General features: G+C 43.9%; 11 protein-coding genes across 11 annotated transcripts; 8 read left to right on the forward strand and 3 right to left on the reverse strand.

Annotated features, from left to right (window-relative positions):
- Positions 1-78: 78 nt before the first annotated feature.
- On the forward strand, positions 79-3,600 carry KL928_001711 (uncharacterized protein; the record flags this gene model as incomplete). Its single annotated transcript, XM_043202107.1, has 1 exon — positions 79-3,600. The coding sequence occupies one exon, from the start codon at positions 79-81 to the stop codon at positions 3,598-3,600; it is 3,522 nt and encodes a 1,173-aa protein (XP_043060988.1).
- Positions 3,601-3,610: 10 nt separating this feature from the next.
- KL928_001712 (uncharacterized protein) lies at positions 3,611-4,366 on the reverse strand (the record flags this gene model as incomplete). Its single annotated transcript, XM_043202108.1, has 1 exon — positions 3,611-4,366. One exon carries the CDS (start codon positions 4,364-4,366, stop codon positions 3,611-3,613), a length of 756 nt encoding a protein of 251 aa, XP_043060989.1.
- Positions 4,367-4,689: 323 nt separating this feature from the next.
- On the forward strand, positions 4,690-6,486 carry KL928_001713 (uncharacterized protein; the record flags this gene model as incomplete). Its single annotated transcript, XM_043202109.1, has 1 exon — positions 4,690-6,486. The coding sequence occupies one exon, from the start codon at positions 4,690-4,692 to the stop codon at positions 6,484-6,486; it is 1,797 nt and encodes a 598-aa protein (XP_043060990.1).
- Positions 6,487-6,775: 289 nt separating this feature from the next.
- KL928_001714 (uncharacterized protein) lies at positions 6,776-8,980 on the forward strand (the record flags this gene model as incomplete). The annotated part of the gene is made up of 1 exon (XM_043202110.1): positions 6,776-8,980. One exon carries the CDS (start codon positions 6,776-6,778, stop codon positions 8,978-8,980), a length of 2,205 nt encoding a protein of 734 aa, XP_043060991.1.
- A 77-nt stretch (positions 8,981-9,057) lies between these two features.
- Positions 9,058-10,902, reverse strand: KL928_001715 (uncharacterized protein; the record flags this gene model as incomplete). Its single annotated transcript, XM_043202111.1, has 1 exon — positions 9,058-10,902. The coding sequence occupies one exon, from the start codon at positions 10,900-10,902 to the stop codon at positions 9,058-9,060; it is 1,845 nt and encodes a 614-aa protein (XP_043060992.1).
- A 605-nt stretch (positions 10,903-11,507) lies between these two features.
- On the forward strand, positions 11,508-13,004 carry KL928_001716 (uncharacterized protein; the record flags this gene model as incomplete). The annotated part of the gene is made up of 1 exon (XM_043202112.1): positions 11,508-13,004. The coding sequence occupies one exon, from the start codon at positions 11,508-11,510 to the stop codon at positions 13,002-13,004; it is 1,497 nt and encodes a 498-aa protein (XP_043060993.1).
- Positions 13,005-13,182: 178 nt separating this feature from the next.
- Positions 13,183-13,839, forward strand: KL928_001717 (uncharacterized protein; the record flags this gene model as incomplete). The annotated part of the gene is made up of 1 exon (XM_043202113.1): positions 13,183-13,839. The coding sequence occupies one exon, from the start codon at positions 13,183-13,185 to the stop codon at positions 13,837-13,839; it is 657 nt and encodes a 218-aa protein (XP_043060994.1).
- Positions 13,840-14,366: 527 nt separating this feature from the next.
- KL928_001718 (uncharacterized protein) lies at positions 14,367-15,284 on the forward strand (the record flags this gene model as incomplete). The annotated part of the gene is made up of 1 exon (XM_043202114.1): positions 14,367-15,284. One exon carries the CDS (start codon positions 14,367-14,369, stop codon positions 15,282-15,284), a length of 918 nt encoding a protein of 305 aa, XP_043060995.1.
- Positions 15,285-15,354: 70 nt separating this feature from the next.
- KL928_001719 (uncharacterized protein) lies at positions 15,355-20,685 on the reverse strand (the record flags this gene model as incomplete). Its single annotated transcript, XM_043202115.1, has 1 exon — positions 15,355-20,685. One exon carries the CDS (start codon positions 20,683-20,685, stop codon positions 15,355-15,357), a length of 5,331 nt encoding a protein of 1,776 aa, XP_043060996.1.
- Positions 20,686-21,961: 1,276 nt separating this feature from the next.
- On the forward strand, positions 21,962-24,043 carry KL928_001720 (uncharacterized protein; the record flags this gene model as incomplete). The annotated part of the gene is made up of 1 exon (XM_043202117.1): positions 21,962-24,043. The coding sequence occupies one exon, from the start codon at positions 21,962-21,964 to the stop codon at positions 24,041-24,043; it is 2,082 nt and encodes a 693-aa protein (XP_043060997.1).
- A 311-nt stretch (positions 24,044-24,354) lies between these two features.
- KL928_001721 (uncharacterized protein) lies at positions 24,355-26,016 on the forward strand (the record flags this gene model as incomplete). Its single annotated transcript, XM_043202118.1, has 1 exon — positions 24,355-26,016. The coding sequence occupies one exon, from the start codon at positions 24,355-24,357 to the stop codon at positions 26,014-26,016; it is 1,662 nt and encodes a 553-aa protein (XP_043060998.1).
- Positions 26,017-26,041: the final 25 nt, after the last annotated feature.

Genomic DNA, 26,041 nt, shown 5'->3' on the forward strand with positions numbered 1-26,041 from the left:
TTTTTTTTTTTTTTTTCAGCTTTTTTTTATCTCTGTATTATTATGTCTACCTTCGAAGATGATCCTCTCCTGTTAGACATGGAGTTGGACTCGAGACTTGGTAGAATAAGAACACAGTTGAATTCCAAACTTGAAAATCAGAAACAACTGGCTCTTGTGCTTCAGGCCGTCGATGAAAACTTGAAAGATCAAAAGCAGAAGCAGACTCCCGTTACATATTTTGTCTCCTTCCTTTCTCTTTTGGATCAGTGCTGTGATGGTGAAAACATCAAAGATGGAAACCTTGCTGCTGTGGCTCTTTATTTCCTGGACTTGGTGTCTCCGTACACGCCGAAACAGCTTCTAAGATCAAAATTCAGTGAAATTGTCGCACGTCTGGCTCCCGCCTTGTCAAGTGACGAGTCTGGGGCTCCATTGTTGAGATCGAGCATAGGTGTTCTTGAAAGCCTTCTTGTTGCCCAAGAGACTGGTGCTTGGATTAATTCGAACAACTATAAGATTAGCCCAAAAAGAGGCCTCACAGGTCTGCTCCAGCTGTCTATGGATCACAGACCAAAGGTTAGAAAGAGAGCACAAGAGGCTGTGCACAAAATACTGAGCACTGTTCCGGCTGGGCCTTCTCTTGAGCATCCTGCTTCAACCCTTTGTGGTGAATTTGCACTGAACTCGGTCATCAAATTGTTGGAAAGACAACAACAGGAGAAGAAAAATAAGGAGCTCAATACTGAAATAATACACAACTTGCAATTGATTGCTGCTATTACAAAGGCCAATTCATGGCCTTTGAGACAAATAATGCCGCTTTGTGACGTTCTTCTTGTTGTGGCCAAGACCAGTGACCAGTACCTGGTTTCGTCCTCCTTTGAAGCTTTCGAAGGACTCTTCCAATCTATGAATGACAAGGTTGACGAAGATAAATTTATTCAAGTCCTAAACGTGCTATTCGATCTCAAACCGGCCCTTAATGACCAGCATCTGACCCCATCCTGGTTGGCCGTTATTGCTAGGGCTCTCACTTCCTACGCCAAGTCTGTGGACGCATACAAATGTATCTTGAAGCTACCAGACGTCTTCAAAATCGTGGGTGAATTTTTCCTGAGCGAAAATCCCAATGTTCGTATCAGTGCTTCGCAATGCCTGATTGCAATTGTCACCGACTCAGTTGATGTGAATTACCTTCTTGAACCGCCAAAGACACTTCCGGAGGTTTTTGAAAACGTTGAAGAGATTATAGAACAACTTTCTGAGCTAACGAATGAATACTTGACGGTTAAGTATAGGGAATCTGCCAAGGAGATTTGTGAAGTCATCATAAGCATTCTGGCTAAATTCAGATTTCGTGCGGGCCCCTATTTTGCTAGCCATCTACAAATAATCGGCGACTGGCGGTCCAATGAACTGGAAGGATTCGAACTTAACCAAGTCAGTGAAAATGTTATTGCCGTCGCTATCGGCTCGATTGGGCCGGAAGAAGTTTTGAAAGTGCTTCCATTGAATCTCACCAATCCACAAGCTATTGGGAGAGCTTGGCTGCTACCGCTTTTGAGAGACAATGTAAGACATGCTAGTCTGGGATTCTACATTTCTGAGATTCTTCCAAACGTGGAATTCTTTGAGCGAAAAATAGCTGAAGGAAATCCAGAGTCCATGAACATCAAGATTTTTGCCACAATTGTGGATCAAATTTGGTCTCTCATGCCTCACTTCTGTGATCTTCCTACCGATTTAACTCAAAGTTTCACCGACGATTTTGCTTCTAAATTGGCGGGACTTTTGTATGAAAAAGCCGATTTGAGAAACACGATTTGCCATGCTCTCAAGCTCCTGGTGGAAAGTAATGTCGCTTATTCATTGGGTGTTTTGGAGGATATGGTTTTAGCACAAAAATTCCCCTTAGAGGAAGCCCAAAAGAATATCGAATATCTCTCAGCTACAAAAGCATCGAAATTGTTGTCGGTGCTGTTCAATGTTTTCTCTCAAACTTCAATGGCCCAAAGAGGTTTTGTTCTGGAAACAATTGATGCATACTTGCAGATTTCGAAGCCGGAAGATCTTTCTGCCACCTTTGACAAAGTTTGTTCGATTTTGAAGCAAGCGTTGGATGACGAAAAAGAAACCGATATGATCAAGACGGATGAGCCATCTGCGAAGTCCAGTATTCCGAAATTGTCAATCACCATGATGGACCTGATAGTCTTGATGGCTAAGTACGTCCCTGAATCTTGCTACAATGCGTTATTCTCGATCTTCAATCAGACAGTTAAAATTGCGGACGTTCAAATCCAGAAGCGTTCTTACAGAATCGTCAGTCGGCTATTGGAAGCGGATGCCGGACAGAAAGCAGTTCTGAATTTCATTTCTAATATTTTGTCTCTTCTTCTCGAGACCACAGAGACTACCATGACGGCAGCCAAGTCCGCGAGATTTGCACTGATTCTGGATATCATCAAGATTTTGCCAGCAGAAAACCTGCATTTCATTCCTGCTGTTGTCTCAGAGGTGATCATCAGCACAAAGAGTCTGAACGAGAAGACCAGAGAGTCTGCTTACGAAACTCTTATCGTGATGGCTGCCAAGATGGCTGAATTTGAAGGAACCCCAGTTAAGAACTCGATGAACGATCCCGAGATGCCCGATTCGACCGCCTCGCTTCAAGAATTTTTCACCATTTGCTCTGCAGGTTTGGTGGGAGCCACTCCGAATATGATCAGTGCTGCTATCACTTCGCTTGCTCGCTTAGTGTATGAATATCACTCGAAACTGGATATTCAGTTCATATCCGAACTATACCAAACAGTTGAACTCTTCTTGACCTCCAAAAACAGGGAAATCATCAAGGCTACGCTTGGCTTTGTCAAAGTTGCGATTTTGAGTTTGCCGGAAGAGATGGTTGCACAGAACATGAAAGGCTTACTGACCAACTTGATGGCCGCCTCTCATGAGCACAAGAATCATTTTAGATCAAAGGTCAAACACATCATTGAGAGACTGATCCGAAAGTTCGGAGTCGAGCTTGTTGAGGAAAGCATCCCCGAGGAGGACAAGAAACTTGTTGCCAACATTAAGAAGTCGAAGGCCAGAGCCAAGAGAAAGAAGTCGCAAGCTACAGGCACAAATGCTGCAGAGTCAGGAGTGATGTCTGGTTACGAGGCAGCTCTGTACAGCGATTCTGAGTCCGAAGAGGAGGAGGATCAGCCATCTGGAAAGTCTCAACAATACATTTCCGAGTCTAGAGAGATGCCGCTTGATCTGCTGGACAAGCAGACACTGACTCACATCTCGTCTTCAAAACCAAAGAAATTCACGAAAAAGACATTGGAGAACGAGTTCAAGACGAAGAATGGTAAGTTGGTCATTGAAGAAGCCGAAGAGCAGGAAGATGTACTCAATAAAGACTCTATCGATGCATATGTGGAGGCTGTCAGACAGGGTCCAATCAGAGGCCAGAAAAATAGACTTAGATACAAGCACAAGAAAGGAGACGACATCAATTGGGACGAGGAGTCGGACAACGAGTCCAAATCGAAACCAAAAACCTCCAACAAGGTTCAGAAACCTCCGCGGAAGCAGAAGAAGTTCAAGTCTAATAGACGTTTATAGAGTGGGGAAGCTATATATCATCGGAATCGTCCATTTGTTGATTTTCTGCGTAAGGCAAATGTTGCACCAGGTTTTCTGGAGTGGGTCCAAAGACCACATGATCGTTATTTGAGGTCACTGTGGGTTGCTGTAAATCTTGCGGAACATATTCTTCGAGAATTGTTCCTTTGAACTTCGTGTCAGGTTTTTCGCTCAGCTGCCCGCGCAGCACAAAACGGATCCAGTCCGGGTCCAATCGTATTCCATCGTCGATCGGTTCGTTTTCGTTTGCCGGCACGCTCAATGGCTCCAGGGGCTGGGTCGGCTGCCTGTGTAGTCCTGGGGTTGCTTGGCCCAATGCTGCGGTCAGACTGTTCATCTTTGTGTGTATATCCATCGAGCTCTTGAGCTCTGCCAGCTCTGTGAGAAACTCTTTGTTTGGTCTAGCCACCTCTCGTAGTCGCGTGTTCATGTCACTTTGGAACCAGTATTCGAAATTGCTCAAGCCCTGCGTAACAAGTCGATCAGAATCAAAGGCGTCCAGCCTTCGCGCCGGCGAGATAATCTTGAGCTCCAGGAAAGCGTCGGAGATGTCCTGGATGTTGGGCTCAATGTCATTGCGGGCCTCCATGTATTTTGTGACGGTCTGTAAGAGCAGCTGGAAATACCGCACGTAAAGGTCGGTGACAAGATCCAGAGCCCGGTTGTTGCATTTGTCAAAGCCATGCGCTTTAAGAAGCTGAGCCATGGTCACCCGGAGCAGGTGAAACTCGAAGCTACTAGTCATGAAAACTGTAAATATTTTCAACAGTCGATCGACGCAAAATATCGTTTATTCGACCGGCACTATCACATGCGGAGTTTCGAGGAAGAAATACCCCTGAATAAAGCTCTCGGCGGCAGCCAGCATCGACAAGATCCGCAAAATACGAATACGAAGACCGGACAACAAACTTGGTTATGTAGTGTAGACTGTAGCTGCAAGAATAACCTTTGTTGGTAAATCTGCTACCCACGTTGCTGCTACCATCTCCAGCGTGAGGCTTTTTGTTGAAAAATTTTTCGAGCTACAATAATACTTGTGTATAAAGAAGTGGTGATCAGGGGAAGATGAAGGTCACAAACAAACTGCTGGACTCGCACAAGGAAGAAAATGCACCGGCAACATTTTCCTTTGAGTTTTTCACCCCGAAAACAAGCCAGGGTCTCCAAAACTTGTACGATAGAATGGATAGAATGTATGATCTAAATCCTTTGTTCATCGATATCACTTGGAATGCAGGAGGCCGTTTAAGCACACTCACGACAGAGATGGTTCAGACTACGTCATCTGTGTTGGGCCTCGAGACGTGTATGCATCTGACCTGTACAAACATGAAAACAGACCTGATCGATCAAGCTCTGAAATCGGCATATGAAAGTGGATGCCAAAACATTTTGGCTCTGAGAGGAGACCCACCGTTGGACGGCTCAGAGTCCACTGGTGACTTCAAGTACGCCAAAGACTTAATCAGATATATCAGAAAACACTACGGCGACCACTTTTGTATTGGCGTTGCAGCTTATCCTGAGGGTCACCCCGAAGAATCAGATCCCGTGAAAACTTTATATTATTTGAAAGAAAAGCAGGATGCCGGTGCCGATTTCATTGTCACCCAAATGTTTTATGACACGGAAAACTTCATCAACTGGTGTGATGAATGCAGAAAAATAGGTATCACCATGCCAATAATCCCGGGTATCATGCCCATTAGTACATATGCTGCCTTCATCAGAAGAGCTGGTTGGTCAGAGATTGCGATCCCTAAGCATTTCAGCGAGGCTTTGGAGCCTATCAAGGACGATGACGCCAAAGTCAGAGAAGTTGGAACAAAGCTGGTGATCGAGATGTGTCAGCAATTGCTCGACTCCAAAAGAGTAACCCATCTGCATTTCTACACCATGAACCTGGAAAAATCCACCCTCATGATCTTGCAGGGTCTCAATTTGGTAACCAAGCAACAGCTTCACGACATGAAACAGCCATGGAGAAAATCGCTCAATCCAAACAGATCCAAGGAGACAATCAGACCCATTTTTTGGAAAAACAGAAAATTCTCTTATATCAGCCGAACTGCCAACTGGGACGAGTTCCCGAATGGAAGATGGGGAGACTCTCGGTCTCCTGCTTTTGCTTCTGTTGAATCGTGTGAGTCGGAGCTCATCAGACACTCTCCCAAGAAAGCTCTTGAACTTTGGGGAACTCCCAGCAGCCTCAAAGATTTGGCCGAGCTGACCATCAGATACATAAACGGAGAACTATCGTGTTTGCCTTGGTCGGATGGCCAGATTTCCGCAGAAATTGAACCTACCAGGAAGCAGATTTTGGATATTGTCAAGCACGGAATTCTCACGATCAACTCTCAGCCTTCTGTCAATGGACTCAAGTCCAGTGATAAGGTGTTCGGATGGGGGCCCAGAAATGGCTACGTTTACCAGAAACAGTACTTGGAGTTTTTGGTTCCCTCCACAGTGGTGGGATCGCTGATTGAACGCATCAACGAGATAAACAAGGGAGCAAACTCTAACATTTTGTCCTTCTATGCCACTAACAAAGATGGCCATTTGGTTACCAATACGCAAGACTCAGACATTATTGCAGTCACTTGGGGCTGTTTCCCGGGAACCGAGGTAATTCAACCAACCATCGTGGAACGAATCTCTTTCTTAGCATGGAAGGATGAGCTTTTTTCGATTTTAGACAAATGGCTTTCAATTTTCAAACACGAGAAAGCTACACAAGCAACTGAATTCCTATCGTCTTTGTGCGACTCGTTCACATTGGTGACAATTGTCGACAACGATTACGTCAGGAGCCCGAATACACGGATATTTGAGCTCTTTCAAGACATAGATCTACTTGCTTGAACGGCAGAGCCTGGCCGGACATATACACAGGCTTTCCATATAGATACAACTCACCTCAACTGCTGAGTTGCCCACCGAAAAACCAACGACAATGCATTTTACTCGCATGTTCCTATTCATCAGGTTTTATGATTCAACTTGGTGATACTGATGTCCAGTGTATATGTACCTTAAATAGCTAATTGCATCCTCAACGGATTTATTCCACAGCCCGAAACTGATACAATTTTTTTTACCGTCTATCTAGGTAAATCAGTTAAGTGTCTTTATCAATCAGCCTCATCTTGTGATGTCTCAGGACATATTTCTCGAGAAATTACTTGGGGAAGTCGAAAGGGGGGTTCAGGATGGGCAACCGCCTTTGTCTTCGGACTCTCAAGGTGATTCTGTTGAAACCCCTTCGTCAGCAGAAAAGGTACAGTTGAATCTACCTCGTCAAAGAATGGCCAAGTTTGAGTTTCCTTTCAACGACGACGAAGAAGAATACACGAGTGATGAGGAGGAGGGCGACAAGTATGCTTCTCATTCGCTACTAGTTCGCCTGGCGTGGATCATATATGCCATTTTGCCGATAGTGGCTATCATCGCCTTTTTGATAACATACTATTCACCTTCTGTCCTGACTTTGTTCAGTTTCAATGACCGCACTAGCAATCGATATTACCCCGATCTCCCGTCGGGATACAAAAGTGAGTCAGGAAGCTACGACGACTACAACATTGAGTTTTACGACTTGCAACAGGTTGCTTCATCTTCCCCTGACGGATGGAATCACCAGGAAAGAGTTCTTTTCTGTGTTCCCTTGAGAGATGCGGCTCCACACCTATCAATGTTTTTTGGCCACATGAGAAACTTGACGTACCCACACAACCTTATAGACCTTGCATTCTTGATCTCTGACACTTCCGATTCGACCATCAAAGATCTGAAAAGAGAACTGAAAAAAATTCAGTCCGATAAAGACCCCTGGATGCATTTCGGCAGAATTAATATCTACGAAAAAGACTTTGGACAAATCATTGGCCAATCATTTTCCGACCGTCATGGATTCCAAGCCCAAGGTCCTCGACGTAAGCTGATGGCGATTGCCAGAAACTGGCTATTGGCCACTGCTTTGCGTCCTGATCACTCTTGGGTCTACTGGAGGGACGCAGACGTTGAAACCGTGCCGCCCACTATCATTGAGGATCTGATGCATCACGACAAGGATGTGATCGTCCCAAACATTTGGCGTCCATTGCCTGATTGGTTGGGCTATGAACAGCCTTATGACTTGAATTCCTGGCAGGAAAGTGAAGGAGGAATCGAGCTGGCAGACAAACTGGACGAAGATGCCGTGATTGTGGAAGGATATCCTGAATATGCAACCTGGAGGACACATTTGGCATACTTAAGGGACCCCTATGGAGATCCCGAGGTTGAGATGGAGCTTGATGGAATCGGGGGAGTCTCCATTCTGAGCAAGGCTCATGTTTTTCGCAGCGGTGCCATGTTTCCTGCTTTCTCATATCTCAAGCATGCAGAGACTGAGGGTTTTGGAAAACTATGCCGTACAATGAACTTCTCTGTCATAGGTTTGCCTCACTACACAATCTGGCATATTTATGAGCCTTCGTCCGATGACATCCAACACATGAAATGGATGGCCGAGGAGGAGACCAATAGACTCGAGAAAGCAAGGATACAAAGGCTATATGACAAGATCTGGATGAAAGCCTTTGAAGAGGTGAATTCCGAATGGAATGGCTTGAAATTCAATGTTTTCAAGAACACTGACGTTAGAAGGGACGTCAGCATTGACTGGAGCGAAGTGGACGAATACTTACAAGACGTTGATGAGGAAGGGCTCGAAGAGGGCGACGAGAATGTCAACAGAAATTTCGGAGTTGAAGACATGAGCACGAATGTAGAATCTGCTTTGCTCGAAAAATTGAAGAATAAGAAACTTCGTCAAGAAGACGAAACCCACAAGGAGGAGCTCTTTGGTCATTTCCCATTGAATCCGTACGTCAGCGGTAAGAATGGAAAGAACTACAGGTTTGTTAAGTTCAAGAAGACGAACGACCACGACATCATCAATTCGAACGTTAATGATGAGCTCAAGCACAAACAGGAACAAGAAATGAAGGAGGATTTGATGAAAGAATTGAGAGAAGAACAACTATATCTAAAGCAAGATAGTCAGGAAGCTGATAAGGTAGCGGAGGGACAAGAAGTTGAAGCCGGGGTGGACCGCAAAAATTTAGAGGGCCTATACAACAATAAGCTAGGCGAAAACGACAAGAAGCTACATGTTATGGAAAAGCCCTACAAGGATAGCGAAAAGCAACAGGAGGATGACGAACTGCATCGTTTACGTGCACTCGCAGAAGCTAAGAAAGCAAGGAAACTGGCCAGGATGAAGGCAGCGCAGGAAGAGAAAAACAGAGTCAATCAAATTGCCGTTCAGAAAGAGATGGAGAGACGGCGACAGATGGGATTAGTTCAAGAATAAGTTATTTATTCATTTAGGGACGCTAATAATAAATGTAATCATGACAAAAAAAATAGCTATGCTTGACTGTCAAAATGTCAGCTTTCTTCGATCATCTCCAGATAGATGAATTTTCTCCATAATTCACCTGCCTCAAATATGATATTTTCAATGTCTCTGTTGGACTTTTTCAGCTGATAAGTGTGGGAAGATAGGACTGAACTGCTACTGTTCACGCTTCCGTTGCAAGAAGCACATGAACAGTTGTCTTGCGGAAGAGACGCAGTTGCAACCTGACCGTCTCCACCAACCAGCGAGCGGATCTCCGACATCTTCAAAGAAGACAAATTGTTTAGAAGCTGCTTGATCTCCGACTGGTCCAGTTCCATTATTGTGAACTCTTTTGCCTTCAAGAAAGCCAACGAAATAAAGATAAGTTGGACATGGGCATCAATTTGCGAAAGTGGTAAGCCAGTCTCGTTCAATGGCATATCTTCAATATCGTCGTCGTCTTTCAGAGACAGAGATGACAGGGTTGGCGTTTGATCAAATGACAAAGAGACTTGATTGATGAGAGTTTTGATACTACTGGACCTGCCTTTCTTGTAGTGGACGTCTGGCTCAGATAATGGGTTCCAAAAAATATCAGGGCCAAGTAAACGTTTCTGTTCTTCTGTCAGCTGCCCCAACTGCTCCATGTCGCCCTCATCAAACGTATTCCTGAATCCAAGGAGAAGATCCCACACTCTTCCTCTATCGTACCTGGACCAGACTTTAGAAGAGCAGTATTTCAGCCACCATAAAATCCAGTCTCCTTTCAACAGACCCTCCTCAGACATGAATTTATGCAACTCTGGCAGCAGGCGTCTCAAGCAGTATAAGAAAAATGAGATTCTATCCTCAATCGAGCCCCCAAACTTTGGTAGATCGTCCGAAGATTCATCCGAATGCTCATCGCTCTGTTTTGATTCGTATTTCTTGGTCGGATCAGGAGTGTGCAGAATAACTAGTACCATTCTTTCGTAGATTTCTGCAAATGTCATTTGTTTGAATGAGTGGTTATTGGACGCGAGCTGAGGGTTCAAACTTTCCAAGCTTGAAACAGATTTTGGAGATTGTGATACCACAGGAGTCGAGCTCAATGTTGACGAGTAGCTCACAGTGCCTGTGCCCTCGTGTTCCATTTTCTCAAAGTAAGTGTCATTTATGTTTCGCAACTTAGTTCCGTTTTTTGCGATGTCGTCTTTCCCACAAAGAACAATCTGCGAATTGAGCAATGGAGGAACCCACTCTGCGAGGCCCAGGGCAATCCAGGAAAGGCCAGAATTGTAATGTACAATAGATCCCCATTTCTTCAGGAACTTGATAATTGCGCTCTCCAACGTCTCAAAAATTTTGTCTTGGATTTCGAACAGGTCCTTGAGCTCCGGAGTTGAAACCTTTGGCTTGTAACGTTCAGCGTTTCTGAGATACTTGTTAAGGTCAGCTTTGATCTGAGCTTCCGGAATTTTCAGTTCGCCGTCTTCATCATCAACGTCGTCATCAGGCTGCACGTACGGGTTCAAGACATATGGATGATATTTCAGCAGAACAGGCCAAATTCTGTGCCTTAGCGATGGCGGAAGACCACGTTGGCGAGCGATCATGGAAAGACCGGTCACATTCGTGGTGAGGAGAAACTCTTCGCACAATTCCATAAGCTCGGGAACCTCGGTTATTGGGGGCCGGCCCTTATATTTGAAACCCTTGAATTTGGCGGGCGTTGAGGAAGTCGAGGAGTTCGACTGCAAATCCAACTGCTGGCGAGTCTTCAACTTCAAGGGACTCTTCGAGCCTACTGACGATGTATTATTTCGACTCGGACCCGATACATCACTATGATCATCCACTTTGGACTTACCAGTTGAATCGCAAGCCGAGCGATTTTCCGTTGACACCAACATCTATGTGTTTATAATTTGTATCCTTAGCGTCCTCCTTGCTCGTAGAAGATGTTACACCAAGATAGGTGTGAGTAGCGACCACAGAAGGCCTGAAAATCGTTCAAACTAGAGAACGTTTTGACTATACCAGTCTTGTGGCTTGATCTTTGATGTGCCGAGGCAGGGTCCACGGGACTGCTTGAGCTAGTATAAACCGGTGTTTTGTGCTCTAGCAAGAGTATCCCGACAACTAGACAACGCTCTGGCTGCAACCGCTTGTGATAAACTCCAAGTTTGCGCTTTGAAGTAAAAAACCCAGTCTAAGTAAAAATCCGCTACAAAAAATCGTCAATTTTTTGTACTTCGGTCGTTTGACTGCTTTTTTTTTGGGAGCAGAGCTGACGCACCAAAAGAGAGCCCTAGATGCAACAAGGATGCTTTCCTCCAATAACTCTGTTGCTGGAGCTGCCCCTGTGCCGCGAAAGGTCAGAGTTTCCTCAGGCCCGATCTCGCCAGCTCCCTCAAACATAGATACGCCACAGCCTAGCTTCGCGTGATGTAATGTGCCACATGTGGCGCATTTCCTCTAGCTACGAAAATTTTCTATATTAATACACAAAGCTTTGATGATCTGCTCTATCTCAGGCAATCCGGCTGAAGAGCCAGTGTTGTCCACAAAGTCTGGCCATGTGTACGAAAAGAGACTGGTAGAGGAATACATTGCGCAGCATGGAACAGACCCAATATCGGGGGAGTCACTAAGTTCTGAAGATTTGGTGGCCATTCAGGTGTCTGCTTTGGAAAAGCCACTGGTTGTGCGCGAATCTGCATCAACCTCGATCCCTTCCTTGTTATCAATATTTCAGCGCGAGTGGGATGCATTGGCTCTGGAAACATTTGAGCTACGCAGACAACTGAACCAATACAAGAAAGAGCTCAGCCTGGCCTTGTACAAACAGGATGCAGCAGTGCGAGTCGCTGCCAGCGCCATCAAACAACGCGACGAGTACAAAAGGGCTTTAGAGGAGCTCACGACGAAGCTTGGAAAAGGAGAGGTCATTGAGATCGACACGCCAGCGGAACAAACTAACGGATCACAACCACTGTCTGAGGAGTATGCTAGTCAACTACTTGAGGCTCACTCGCAATTGTATCAGCAACATCGTTCCCAAAAATTCAAGTCTCCAATTGACGAGAGCTCAGATATAAAGTTTGCACTTGAAGAGGACCTTAAAATATGGGATGGACAAAAGAAGAAGACAACACTTGTTCAAGCAGAGTTCAGCTCTGACAAGACCAAAATTCTACTCGCATATTCGGAAAATGTTATCGCTGTTTATGATGTTGTTGAAAAAGTGCTTATCAGTCGGCATGCGCTTCCTAAACGAGCCAAGTTTAGTTACTTGAAGTGGCTCAACGAAAATAAGTTTGTGTACGCTTCCACCGACGGGACAGTCCATATCGTTGAAGGAGAATCAGAAACAAAGTTCCATTTGGAAAAAAAGTCAATCACCAGCATTCTGGCCCACCCTTTACTACATTACCTGATCATAGCACAGACTGACAAGCTATACATATTTGACGGGGAGCAAAAATTGTACGAGTCAGATCCCTTTGAATCCAAAATCAGTGAGATGGCTCTGCATCAAGATGGCCTGTTCCTCGGATTGTGCCTCGAGACCAACGTCGTTCAGATCTTCAATATTGCTAAAAACTCTGTCGAGCTTAACGTTTCCATTGACTCGCTTGGCACCGTTGAAGTGATAGATAAGCTTCTATTTTCTCCAAATGGCTACTCACTGGTGATACACTGTTCCACGGACTCGGGATCGAAAATTGGAATATACGATTTGAGGAAGGACGTTTTCCAAGCTGTGCTGGATTCTCCAAGTAGCGCTGTTCTGGCTATTGACAAAGCTTCCTCATATCTTTTCAACGATCAGACAGTATTCAGATATTATAAAAAAAGCAAGAAATGGAGCTCTGAGGTTGCACAAATTCCTGATCTCGCTCAGGATGTGATTGTCACCCTTGATATCAAGTCTCTAGAGGATCATTATGAGGTTTTCGCTGTTCTGAAAGACGGCACTTTAAAGAGGTATTTGTTGCAAGCGGATGTATAATTAAAATACTACTGTAATATAATGATTAGACGAAAATACGGCCCCCTTTTCTATCATCGTCTCGGCTAAAAAAAAAAAACTGGGCATTTTCGGCATCCCTCAAATAATTTTAAAAACCTAACAAAAACCGAGTGAGACATAATTTTGCCTTGGAATGAGAAGTATAGCTTTTCTGCCTATGAAAAGGGCTTCTCATAGCGAAACTCTCATAAAGGAAGCAACAAAAGACACCCGATGGGGACCGACCACCGCGGAGTTGAACCAGCTGTCTCGGCTTTCAAATCACCCGGGCGACTTGGGCTCGATCACCAAGGAGCTGTCTCGCAAACTGCGTTCCAAAAGCCCCATCCAGATTCACAAAGCGCTATCAATTGTGCTGTACATGTTACAGACTTCGTCATTGGAGTTTGTTTCTTGGCTGACATTGAATCAATATTCGATCAGGACTCTTAAAGAATATCAGATAGATACTCGCCGAAAACACGTTGGAGACGCTCAACTTGCTTTCAACATTCGCAACAAGGCATCTGAAATCCTCAGGTTATTGGAAAATCGAGAACTTTTGAAACAAAAACGTCAAGATTTTATCACTTTCAGAGAAGAGATGAAGTTGCCGACTCCTCGATCTTCATTGGATATGCCCAGCCGGACTTCATTCACAGGTGAACGCAATTGCAAATCATTGGAGATAAATAGGGCAGAGCTTTTTCGTGACTTGGATGTCTATTCGTCCTCATCAGACGAAGAACGAGAACGTAGAGGCAGCATGCTTAGCAACATCCTGGAGCTAGAAGAAGAGGTGAATCACTTTGAACCCAGATCGATGCGGATTTGATGACTGACCTCGAGTATTAGCTATCTGATCCTGCTACTTAATATGACGACAATTACGTCGTCGCGTCGATTATGACTTAATTAATATATATACTAACCAGCCGTACCCCGCCAGAAAGTTCTGGCATGATAATTAATGCGCCACAAATAAACAAGTTACCGCCACATCGTAATCCCTCAAAACCGAGCCGCACGACTTTATCCGATTATTCCACACGAGGCGTGTGTTTGTAACAGCGTTACAATAATAAGAAAAGAACTTAGGTTTGCCTCTTAATAGGCACTACCGGAACTTTGTATGGAAATCGTACCCCTATTCAGCTGTGCAAGCATGTTTTCGTAAGTGTGTTAATTTAATTTGGTTAGACAGCTCTGTTATCAAGCGTGGCTGGTGTAAAACAACGTTTCTTTTTTGAAAACCCCCCTTATTCTTTGCCACCGAAATTGCCTGTTTTCCGTAGCAACATATAAATATCGCGCATCCCCTGAACTTTTTAAGACAACAAAACAACAGTTTTACGCTCAAAAATGCAGATTTTCGTTAAGACTCTCACCGGCAAAACCATCACTCTAGAAGTCGAATCTTCTGACACAATCGATAATGTCAAATCGAAGATTCAAGATAAGGAAGGAATTCCTCCTGACCAACAGAGACTCATTTTTGCTGGTAAGCAGCTAGAAGACGGTAGAACTCTGTCCGATTACAACATTCAGAAGGAGTCCACTTTGCACTTGGTCTTGAGACTGAGAGGTGGTATGCAAATTTTCGTCAAGACTTTGACAGGAAAGACTATCACGCTCGAGGTCGAGTCCTCTGACACGATTGACAACGTTAAGTCCAAGATTCAAGATAAGGAAGGTATTCCTCCTGATCAGCAAAGACTTATCTTTGCAGGAAAGCAATTAGAGGATGGCAGAACTTTGTCTGATTACAACATTCAGAAGGAGTCCACACTCCATCTTGTTCTCAGACTGAGAGGTGGTATGCAAATTTTCGTCAAGACTTTGACAGGAAAGACTATCACCCTTGAGGTTGAGTCGTCTGATACTATTGATAACGTCAAGTCTAAGATTCAGGATAAAGAGGGTATTCCACCAGACCAGCAGAGATTGATTTTTGCTGGTAAGCAGCTCGAAGATGGCAGAACGTTATCCGATTATAACATTCAAAAGGAATCGACCTTGCATCTAGTTTTGAGATTGAGAGGAGGTATGCAAATATTCGTCAAGACTCTCACCGGCAAAACTATCACCCTTGAAGTTGAGTCCTCTGACACGATTGACAATGTCAAATCGAAGATTCAGGATAAGGAGGGAATCCCTCCTGATCAGCAAAGACTCATTTTTGCAGGTAAGCAGCTAGAAGATGGTAGAACTCTCTCCGATTACAACATTCAGAAGGAATCTACTCTTCACCTGGTTCTGAGACTCAGAGGCGGTTTCTGAATGAGTATGTAATGGTATAACCAAGAGACGACGCTCTATCGCAAACTCCATTTCTGTAGTAACTCATACTTCATCTATTCAATGCCTTGCTAACCTCCATGTTGACCACGGAGTTAACTTCTAAAGAAGCCACTTCTTCAAGTTTCTTGTTACAGCTCTCAGAAACGGCGGGACAAATTCTCGCAAAGTCGCTGGTAGCCCTTATGAATGCAATCAGAACATTTTGAAGGTTTTCTCTGTTGGCACAATTGGTCGAAATAGTGGTCCAAATATCAAACATTCGCTTTTTCAAATCATTGTCCAGAAGATCAAAAGATTCCAAAAGTTTGGCGAAACCTTCAATTATAGCCAACTGGGTTTTATAGGTTAGTTGGAAGCGATCGTCGTCAAAATACTCGACTAGGTTTTTCATGATGTGTTCGCAGAGGTTTCGATTGGGCTCCGCAGGGTTCAATGCGCTCAATTGGTTTTCAAGTAGCTTAATCTTCGTTTCTTCCAATCGAGCGTCCTTAGCTTTCTTATTTGAATTCCTATCGTCGTCTTCCGAATCTGTATCCATGTCCGACTCATTCTTTGGTTTTGGTTGAATGAAGGAGTCAATCAGATCCAAATATTCCTCATACATTTCCTCGTCAGGGAAAGTGCCCAAGAAAATACCAAGCGATTGTACGCTGTGAATTGCGTATTCCTTGTTTTTTCGTCTGGCTTCAATTAAGATATAACGCTTGACCTGGTCATAAATCTTTGAATTATCTGTCTCATGGAGAAAATTTGGGGTCTTAGTAGACAAGAGAACCAGTGAACTTAATAGATTCTCCTTACCTTTGTAAGATCTGCCCCTAAGAGAAACAATGAGGATTTCATAGAGCTGACCCAGGTAGTTACTCAGAGAGCTGATCTCCTGCCCCAATTTGTCCACTATCTCAATGATCGACAATGCAATACTCTGTCGAATCTGTAGATCGGTAGAGTCTATGTTGGACATGATGAGCTCAATTATTTCTTTGAGATAGAGCTTGATTGGCCCGCTCCCTCCAGAGGATGACTCTTCCCATGCTTTAGTGAATAAATCAGAGACCTCTTTGACAGGATCATGCTTTCCAACAAAAATCAGGGGAAGATAGCTGACAGCGATTGACTGAAACTTATCACCAGAGTATTTAGAGATTGATTCTGAAGCGCTGGCGGACAGCAGTTTGAGTTTTTCATTGTCACCAGCTTCAAAATAGTATGCCTTCAACTTCTTCGCCAGACTATCTATTTTTTTCAGTGAGGCTATACGGACACAATATCCAGCAGATATAGCGTAAGACTTTGACACAGTTTCATTTCTGTCTTTGAGTTGACTCATGCAAATTTTGAGAAGATCATCCCCATGTCTCTGTGAAATAATGTAATGCCTTGTAATGAGAGTGATGATGATTTTCGACCCTGTCACTTTGGACGGTAATCCAACGGACTTTTTTACCGCATCTGAAAGATGAATGATAAAATCTGTCATCAGCTCCTCATCCAGAAGGTTCATCAATTGTTCAATTGCTTCCATAAGAGGAGAGCTACCAAGTGCGGCAAGTCTTTGAGAGTCAATGTCGTCTGATTTCATATTATACTTTTCCGCATTCAATGCAAGATAATTGACGACTTGAGGTTCGATAGACGACATCATCATGGTCAATTGCTCAATCATGTCGCAGATGTAAGGCTTCAGCAAGAGTGACGATGATTTGGCGAGCTTTATAATGATTTGCAAAGCGAAATTCTTCACGTCATCGGAATCATTCAACAGACCGTTTGACCCTAGAAGGAAAGGCACTAGCTGGGATAATATCTTTGACTCATTGGAGGTCTGCTGATCAACACTTGAGATCTTGTTGACCATGGTTGTTGCGAGGTACCGGGTCAGCGAATTTCCCTCCGCCCGCACACTTTCTTTGATATCGTCCATAACTCTGAAAGCCATAGTCCAGATTTTTCCCAAATGAGCCTCGTATTCTTCAAAGGATACATGGCGGAGTAAATCTTGAATCGCTGCTGTCGACGCCTGCCTCACTCTCCATTCTCGGGTTCCCATATTTGTAAGCAGATCGTCCAAAATGGTCTTGAAGTTGTCCGTTATCACTTTCGAGTTTGGTAGCAGAGAGTTCCATATATCATTCATAATTTTGGCAACTGAAGGACTTGGATCAAACCTATATCTAAAAAGCTTCGGAATCAGTCTGGAAGACAGCTTTTGGTCATTGGCAATTAAAGCCTCCAACTTGGATTTGTCCAAGATTGCACCTAGGCCAAAAGCAATACCTTTTCTGGACGACCACAAAGCAGAACTTTTTGCAATGGACATGAATTTATAGACCAAGCCGGGATCTCCGACTTCAGAGGCAAGACTCAAAACGTCTTTGTAGGTGGACACAGAACTGTCACCTGTGTTCATAACACCGGGATCAAACAGTTCAGTATCTTCGTGAAGATATCCACTGGTGGTCGATTTTCGGGAGTCCGTGAACGAGCCAAGCAAATCATGCGTCAGTGTATCTTTCAGCTCTGAATCCCCCATTTCATAAACTAAACTCAGACCTCTTGATGCTGACTCCTGAATGATTTCGTCCTTATCTGCCAGAAACCGCAGGAACGAGCGTTGGAGTAAACTTAAATTATTTTGAAGGTGTTCAAGGTGTCCACAATGCTGAACAAGTGACAATAGCCAAATACATCCTGCTTTTCTCAGAGCAGGCTTCGTGTTTGCGCAAGCCTCAATAACAGTGTCCAGTATGCTAGGTAACCTAGAGACATCATGCTCTAACGGAGGACTCAGTGATTCATCTCTGATGTCCAGTTTATTCATCACCACTTTGGAGCGAACACCCGCAGCAAGGATGCTAAAGGCTTCTCCCGCTGTGAAGTAAAAATCTGTCTGTTTTGAATTATGAGTCCCATACAGTGCAGACTCAATCAGAGACAGGTTTTCTGTATCTGACCGTGGAAGTGAAAGGCTCAGACAAGAAATGGCGATAGCAGCTTTCTCATTAAGCTTTTTCACCAGGGGCAGCAACAATTCAACAAACTTACTGTTGTATGAATTCACTTTTGAAGACAGAGTCAAGATCGGTCCCAGACATCCAAACAAAGCCAACTGTGACAAGCTTTCGAGACCCTCTCTTTGAAGCTTGGAAGACGAGGATTTGATGGAAATCTCTATTTTAACTAGAACTTCGTCAAACAATTCGGTTGTAACAACTCTTTGTTTTCCATGTAAAACCAACTGAGAAATCAAAAATGAAGTTGCCATGATCTGATCATCATTAAATAAGCTAGTCAGATGAGACTTCAGATTCTGCTCCTCTAAAGTATCCTGAGAAGCAATGATAGCCAAACACTTCGAAACGTATAATTTTACCTCATCTGAAACGGACTCAGTGAGCATGGCTTTGAGCTGAGGGATTGAAGAGACCGTACTGGAAACTGCTTGCCGAGGACTCGATACAAGGATTTGATACAATTGTCGGCCTGCTTCCAAACTTGACTCAGCGACAAAAACGTCGAGCTGCATTTTCAAAAATGCAGAGAGAAGAGACGGATCTCCTCGTAAGGACGGATCCTCCAGACGCTCCAACTCTTTGAAGAGCAGGCTTTTCACCTTTTCATCGTACTCTAATGCGTTTTCGAGTCGAGTTTCCCACTGCTGATCAGGAACAATAACTGTGACATATCCTTTGATGGCTTGCATCACGAGACACCTCCAGGCAAAAGTCATTAGCTTACCAATGTTAGCATGGTCAATGTGCTGAGCTTCTTGAACTATGGATTCAAAGCTAGGGAATTCCACGGTTAGCGATTCAGAAGACTTGATATTTTGTATCAAAGAAAAGTAATAAGGGTGCAGTCCTTTTGATGCCTCCTCTAAAGTTTCGGGTTTATCAAATTGGGTCTGCGCGAGAACGTTCAATATTCTGGCCTTTGTATCACTGAATGGGAAACAAACGTTCACTAGCTTCACTGCCGCATAGCGACAGCTCAATATGTTGTCCCTTGTTTCGAACGTCGGCGTCTCCTTAATATAGGACGCCAATATCTCCATGAGCTTCTGCTTCTCGTCAGATGATAACTTTGGCAACGAAGGGGCCAAAGCGGATATTGCGTCTTGAATACTGGATCTAAGGTCGGCACAGTCTCGCACCATCATTTTAAATAGGAAGTCGACAAATGTACAATCTTTCGGATCGTTGATTCTTCGTAGGACGACGGCCAAGGCCTCGTATTGAAAACGGCGCTGTGTCGTGTTGTTAGTTGCATCTTCTTTAGCGAGATTATTTCTTAGCTCAAGCCCAATAGTCTTGCAAAGAGTTTCGTCGTGCCTAGTTTCATTTTTCAACATAGCAGTTGATAGCCACTTGATGAATTTGATCGTCGATTGTTTTAACCTGGGGTAATCAGACTCCAGTCCCAGCGTGCATAATTGAGCAGCCTTGGGAGAAGAAGCTGCGAAATGCGACTGGCTGCAAAAACTCATGATTTTCTCCTGCAAATACAACGAGGCAGGAGGCCGAACGCTATCACCTATGAATAAATCTATCAATTGGTCGATTAATGATTTATTCTCGTAATCGACCTGAATTCTCTTCAAGAACGAATTGGCATCGTTGGCAAGTGAAGTCGAGGTATCTGCTGAAGCAATGATTGCAATTTTTGTGGCAGACTTGGAAAGCACTGTTTCGGAAAACCTGAATATAGCCTTTTTGTAGTTCGTCAAAGTGCCTAAATCGAACGTTGCGCCTGCCTGATAGGTGAAAAAAGAGATAGACGAGCTTGAAAGACCAGGAAACGTGAGGTTTTGAGGAATATTGTGAGACTCATCGGGAAGCACTGGTCCCATCAACATGAATTCCGAAAATTTGCTGATGAGGAAATTCTGATCAGATTCGTTGACATTCCAAATGGAGAGGTACGAACCCTTTTGCGAGTCGTCTGCGTGCCAATCTAGGAGTATCTTGCAAAGAACATTGAACATCCTGGAGGCAATCACATCTTTCATCGCCGAAATGCCATTTATTATGAGCGGTATCAATTCCAGTCTCTCTTTTTCTGAGAGGCGAGGCAATCCTTTAGAGATGAAGAGTATTGTATAAGACTGAACCACCGTAGGATCAACACCTGCTGCCACTTTTGGTGACTTGGCTTGGTTCACAAGATTCCTTATAGGGAGCTTGACCTGTGAAGTGTTTATTCTGGTGAGTAGATATTTTACAATTCTGTTGATTTGAGTTTTAACTGCAACATCAGAGGACGAAAACTTGAGGAGAATAGGAGCCAGGTATAAATTCAAAGCAGATTCAAATTTCTCGTCTGTGTCTGCCAATGCTAATCGCAGCTCCACCTTCTCTACAAGTGCCAATTCGTTACTCATGACAGATATAAAGTTGTAGACTTGGAAAAAATTACCAAAGGCAAATTATATCAACACTACTTTGAGTCTAAAGTTGGATCACGGCAGTGCAGATAAGAGTTAGTTTTTCGAAGGCCCGGGGAATATAAAGAAATATTCCGGCAAAGGAGGTTGGGTGGGCTACACATGATATAAATGAAGAAAAGTTCAAGGCGCATGACAAACCCGTATTCTGGTGGGGGCTAGATTGGAATGGATGTTCTTTGCTTTTCTGTTCTTATTCCCACATTTGATATCCAATTGCAATCTTGTAGCCTGCAAGAGATACGCGTAGCTCAATGCAAGACGGGGTATTTAGCTACTGTAGTGGAGTTGCACCAATGTACTCCACTTGAGATCCCGCTCACGTTATCACACAATCGGATCTGTACAATAGATGCATGTGGAATCTAGTATATGCAATGTCTAATCCCTATTTGTAAAAAAGATAATCATGTACACAACTCAAACACCATTAAGTCAGAACCAACATTGGCCTGATAGCTAAATTTGGTTGCCCAAACAACAGACAAGAAATTATGCAAGTAATGCTTGTCCCAACATCTTTTGTTTTTGATGCTGTGGCGCTTGAATTAAACTTCCTTTCACCAGTGCATTTAGTGTGTTTGTTCATCTGTATACACATTTGGAATACAGGATCCTGTCGCTAGATGTGGGCTGTGTGCTCTGTACACTCGTGCTAAGATCAATTGTGGAATCTTATAGTTGAGACTGTGACCTGGGCACAACCGACATTTTAGTATCAAATGAGCCTGACTGGTACAATTTTGCATGAACATTTGATTGAGGGACTTCAATGCATCACTAACTGGTGTGTCAGATCTTTGTCTTAGATCTGCCTTTAGATCGAACGTTTCTTGTAAACACAACCTTTTCCGCTTGATCCAAAACTCTGTGGTACACGATCCACATTATCGGATACGCAGTTCACACATATCGCACACTATAAGAAAGACAAAAGCCATAAATATAATTACGTGCATTCTGTCATTGGGATATCACTTTCTTGTTCTTTTGTTCCATTAAGACTCTTGTGGGAGAACTATCTTCTGGATTTTTAATCTTTAGTCAATTAGCTTCAAGGGAAGACACCAGAAAGGCCTAAAGGCAATAGTCTGTTTGCAACTTCAACTAATCAGCTATCCCTTCTTATTGCACAGCACCCAAGCCAATAACATTACTTTCAAGCGCTTGAATTTCTGCATAGTGATATAACTAGGTATTGCAAACTACTATGATGGAGGGCATTGACGACAGCAGTATCCAGCTTTTCAAGAACTCGGAAATCGAGAAACATACAGAATTGCAGCCAATGGCCGACAACGGCCTCTTGAGATCAGAGAACCTTAAATTCCATAGTGACAGTGGTACCGAGCAGTCTTCCGACTACTCAGAGGGAGCATCTTCCTGTGGTGAGGATGATGAGCTTGAAGAGGAGAACCGGAATGCGAAACAACAGCCCTTGTCTGGTCCTGAGGAGAAGGCGACTGGAAAAGTAGAGAACACAAGCGTTTCGTATGAAGATGACAGCTTTAGTAAAGAAACCGAGAGCTCCTCCGCCGAAAGAGGGCGCCCTTCAGCTTGTGTTTTTGTGGCCAGTCTATCTTCCAACTTGTCTGATGACATTCTTTGCCAGTCAGTCAGCAACCATTTCAAACAATGGGGTACCATCTCATTAGTGAAAGTGTTGAGAGATCCTGCTAACAGGCCATATGCATTTGTTCAGTATACGAAGGAGGAGGATGCAAAACGTGCAATTGTAGAAGGCCAACACTCTTTGCTAAACGGGAGAACCATAAGGTGTGAAAAAGCTCGAGTCAATCGTACTCTTTACATCGAGACTACGAATAAGGCATTGCCAGAATCTTCAATCAGATCCTTTCTGGAAAAATACGGAGAGATTGAGAGACTGGTTTCTGTGGATGAGAAATCAAATCTAGTTGATCTACATACCGGGTCTCACTCTTATTGGTTTTGCAAATTTGTATATCGTCAAGATGCTATTAGCGCCTACGCAAACCTGAAAGTCAAACCCTTCTGGAATGTTGAATGGGCACAAAATCTTGAAGATGAATCAAGCGACACTCCTGAAGTGACAATTGACAAGTACTCCATTTTTGTCGGCCAGCTTGATCCAAGGATTAACCGAGATGAACTGATTGAAAGGTTTGAGCAACATGGCAAAATCAAAGAGGCCATCTTAGTCAACAGGCCATTGAATAACTTCGCCTTTGTCAAGTTTGAAACCAGAAAAGCTGCTGCATCCGCAGTCGAAAGAGAAAACCATTCAATGTTTAAGTTCAAGACTATTCATGTGCAATACCGTGAGATGTACAACAACTACAAAAACAAGTATTCAAACGAAAGCGGACCAAAGTTGAATTTGGCTCCACCACCCGTGAGCTTCAGAAGAAGACATTCTTACAATTCGAACAACGGTAACAACACCAACAACAATAATCATAGCTATACGGGAAGTAAGCCTAAAAAAGCTCCCAATTTCTACCGGCCGCGGTTCGGTAGTTTCAGTGGTTTTCCCGAACAAGAGATGCAACCATTTTCCTCATTCAAGAGGAATAATATATCCAACCCTCCACCACTGAGAAGGTTTTCATTTGAGGATCACGTTTCGCCTGCAGGTTCATCAGGAAAGACCTACAAAAATAAATTTGACTTTGCTGGTGCTGGTGCTGGTGCAGGTAGCAAAAACGTCAATGATGCCACTAAGAGCACTAAAGCATCTGCCTCTCTAGCAGAAGACCCAGATGCCATCCTTAGCGACGACGAGCGGCTATCGAACAACGGGATGACAAGAATTGAGGAGAACGACGATGCCACTGCGGGTCGTAATACCCATACAGCATATTCATCAACTACGAATGGAGCGTCCAAAACCACTTATTCGTACACATCCGTCGATGTGGACGAGTACTCCCCCAAATTCCCTCCAGTGCATCCAATGGTCGATTCTAAAATGGTTCCAAAGATGGGAAGTGCTGGGGGACCTAACTATTACCAATCGCCAGCGCCCTATTACTACCTTGTTCCAACGAAGGATTTAGGTGGCTACATGGGCAATGCAGTTTCTTCAGGGGTCCACAATCCAGCGATCATGGGAGTTCCTGGAAATGCTGCTGGAGTTCAGGGAGTTGGAGGACCTCCGACAACTGGATACTACTACACCTATGCGCCATATGATCCAAATACCAGTCCTTCTCTCTATCCATGCTACATGTACTATAATCCGAATCCGGCTCCTGGCACGCCAACAGAACAGAACCAGGGATATCTCTCCGAGTCATATGACCAGAAGTTCTAGTCCTTTAGTATGAAATCTTGAGATTTTATGATTGCTACATACATTTTGTCATGTTCAATGGTAGCTGTTGCAAGCTCCATCATTTCCTTGCACCTTGTTGCAATTAGGGTTCATTTTTCATCGTTTCATTGACTTATGTATTTGCTGATATCGTTATAACACTTATGGTTGAAGAAAATGATAAAGTTAAGTAGTTAAGAGTCAAGGCGTATTAGGATACCAATGGAAGGGACATCCAGCATTAAAACTTCTCATAGTAAGGCTGTGCAAGTTTTGAAGAAAATATGGAGGAAAATAGAAAATTGTAGGAAATGCCCCAGTTCTATCATTTTGGGTTCGATAAAGCTCCCAATCCTGTCGGATCCACAGCTTTGGACAAGATTCAGAAACCCCAAAGGAAGGCTTTTGACCTTGAACATGCTAATCTGAGACCTCTCAAGTTCCCGAATTTTATTAGTCTACGAGATATCGTTCCTATTAGCGGGTTTGACACAGTGACGTTGCATGGCAATGAGTCGAAAGATGGCGGCAGCACGTTGGCCCACCCTGAAGAATTCCCTCAATTTAACGGTGAGAATTATGAATTCAAGCATTACATTACCCTCAATTTATTTCACGATGACACTGACCCGATCAAATCTCTTCTCACAGTTGGAGTTGAAGGTCTTCCAAAATATTTAATTCAGTCCAATTATCTTACGGACGATTTACTGAACTACACGGTGACCGAGCTACTCACATCAGTGCCAGTCAAAGTGAATGACGAGAATGTGCATATCAACACCAAATTCAGCTGGACTGCGCTCAACAACGATACCATCGACTCCAAGATAATATTCATCGAGTTCCATGACCTCTTGACTCTATATTTGTTTGAGAAAATGGTGAGCAGCGAGGATTTAAAGGTGCGATTGAAACAGACTGCGCGCATGGCATGTGAGAAGTTGGCGGATAGCATTGAGATCACAGAAATTGACTCTTCCAAGTTCAGGGAGCGATTGAGCCAGATCGAAAAACATGAGACTTTGAGAAAAAAAGGGCCGCAAACGCTCAATGGACAGGACGAAGTTTATACGGTGGATTCCAAAGATCTCGAAGACGTTCCACCAGACATGCTTGATTTGGTCAAGCAGAATGTGATCGATTTTAGAATGAGAGTGCGGTACTTGGAAAGTCAAAAAAAGGAGCAGCAAATGATCAGGGACAAACAGTTGAGCAAGACGAAGCTGCGTAGGATGCTGCCCTCTCGCAATGACAGGAACGACGACGAGTCTGATGAAGAGATACAGGATGACGGAATTGACGATGAAGAATTTAAGAAGCAACAGGAGACACAGGCGCAGTCAAGGGCAGAAAAAACTTTCTTTATGCGGATACAGCAGACGCGAAAGCGCGACGAGGCGCGCTTGAAGTCCATAGAAGCTTTCCACAAGAAAATCGAACACCATGCGTACGAAACGGAATACGTTGTCAACGCACGGAAGCGCTTCCTGGATAGTTTTGTCAACGGCATCAAGGACCCTGCGAACAAGATCGATCAGAATTTCAGCTACTACGTGAACCATAGCAATTATCTTGCTTTCCGGAGCAAGAAGAAACAAGACGAGGAGCGAATGGACGCTATAGACAGAGACGAGGAAGCCAAGGAACGTGACGCAACTGCCGAGCAAGAAGAGTTCATGGCCTCGTTCACGAGCAAACCAGTCAAGATATCACTTCGTAAGAAGGAAGAGGCGCCTGCTCTAACGGAAGATCAGGTGGACAAAGTCCGGCGCAAAGCAGAAGAGGTTCTTGAAGAGTTTCTGGGTGTTAGAGAGGAGTCACTGGTAGACTTCATTGTCAGCTTCGTTTCGAACAATTACCACCGCGGCACGGACCATGACGAATATCGCGCGTTTGTGTCAGAGTTGGCCGAAACCCTAGATGAGGACGCAGAAACTGCTGTGGACCGGGTGTATAAATGTATAACGTAAGCGGAACGATAAAAGGACGGAAAAA

Source organism: Ogataea angusta (genome assembly GCF_019207475.1).
Source record: "Ogataea angusta isolate 61-244 chromosome Unknown 61-244_NODE_3_length_881311_cov_93.026150, whole genome shotgun sequence".
Lineage (NCBI taxonomy): Eukaryota > Fungi > Ascomycota > Pichiomycetes > Pichiales > Pichiaceae > Ogataea > Ogataea angusta.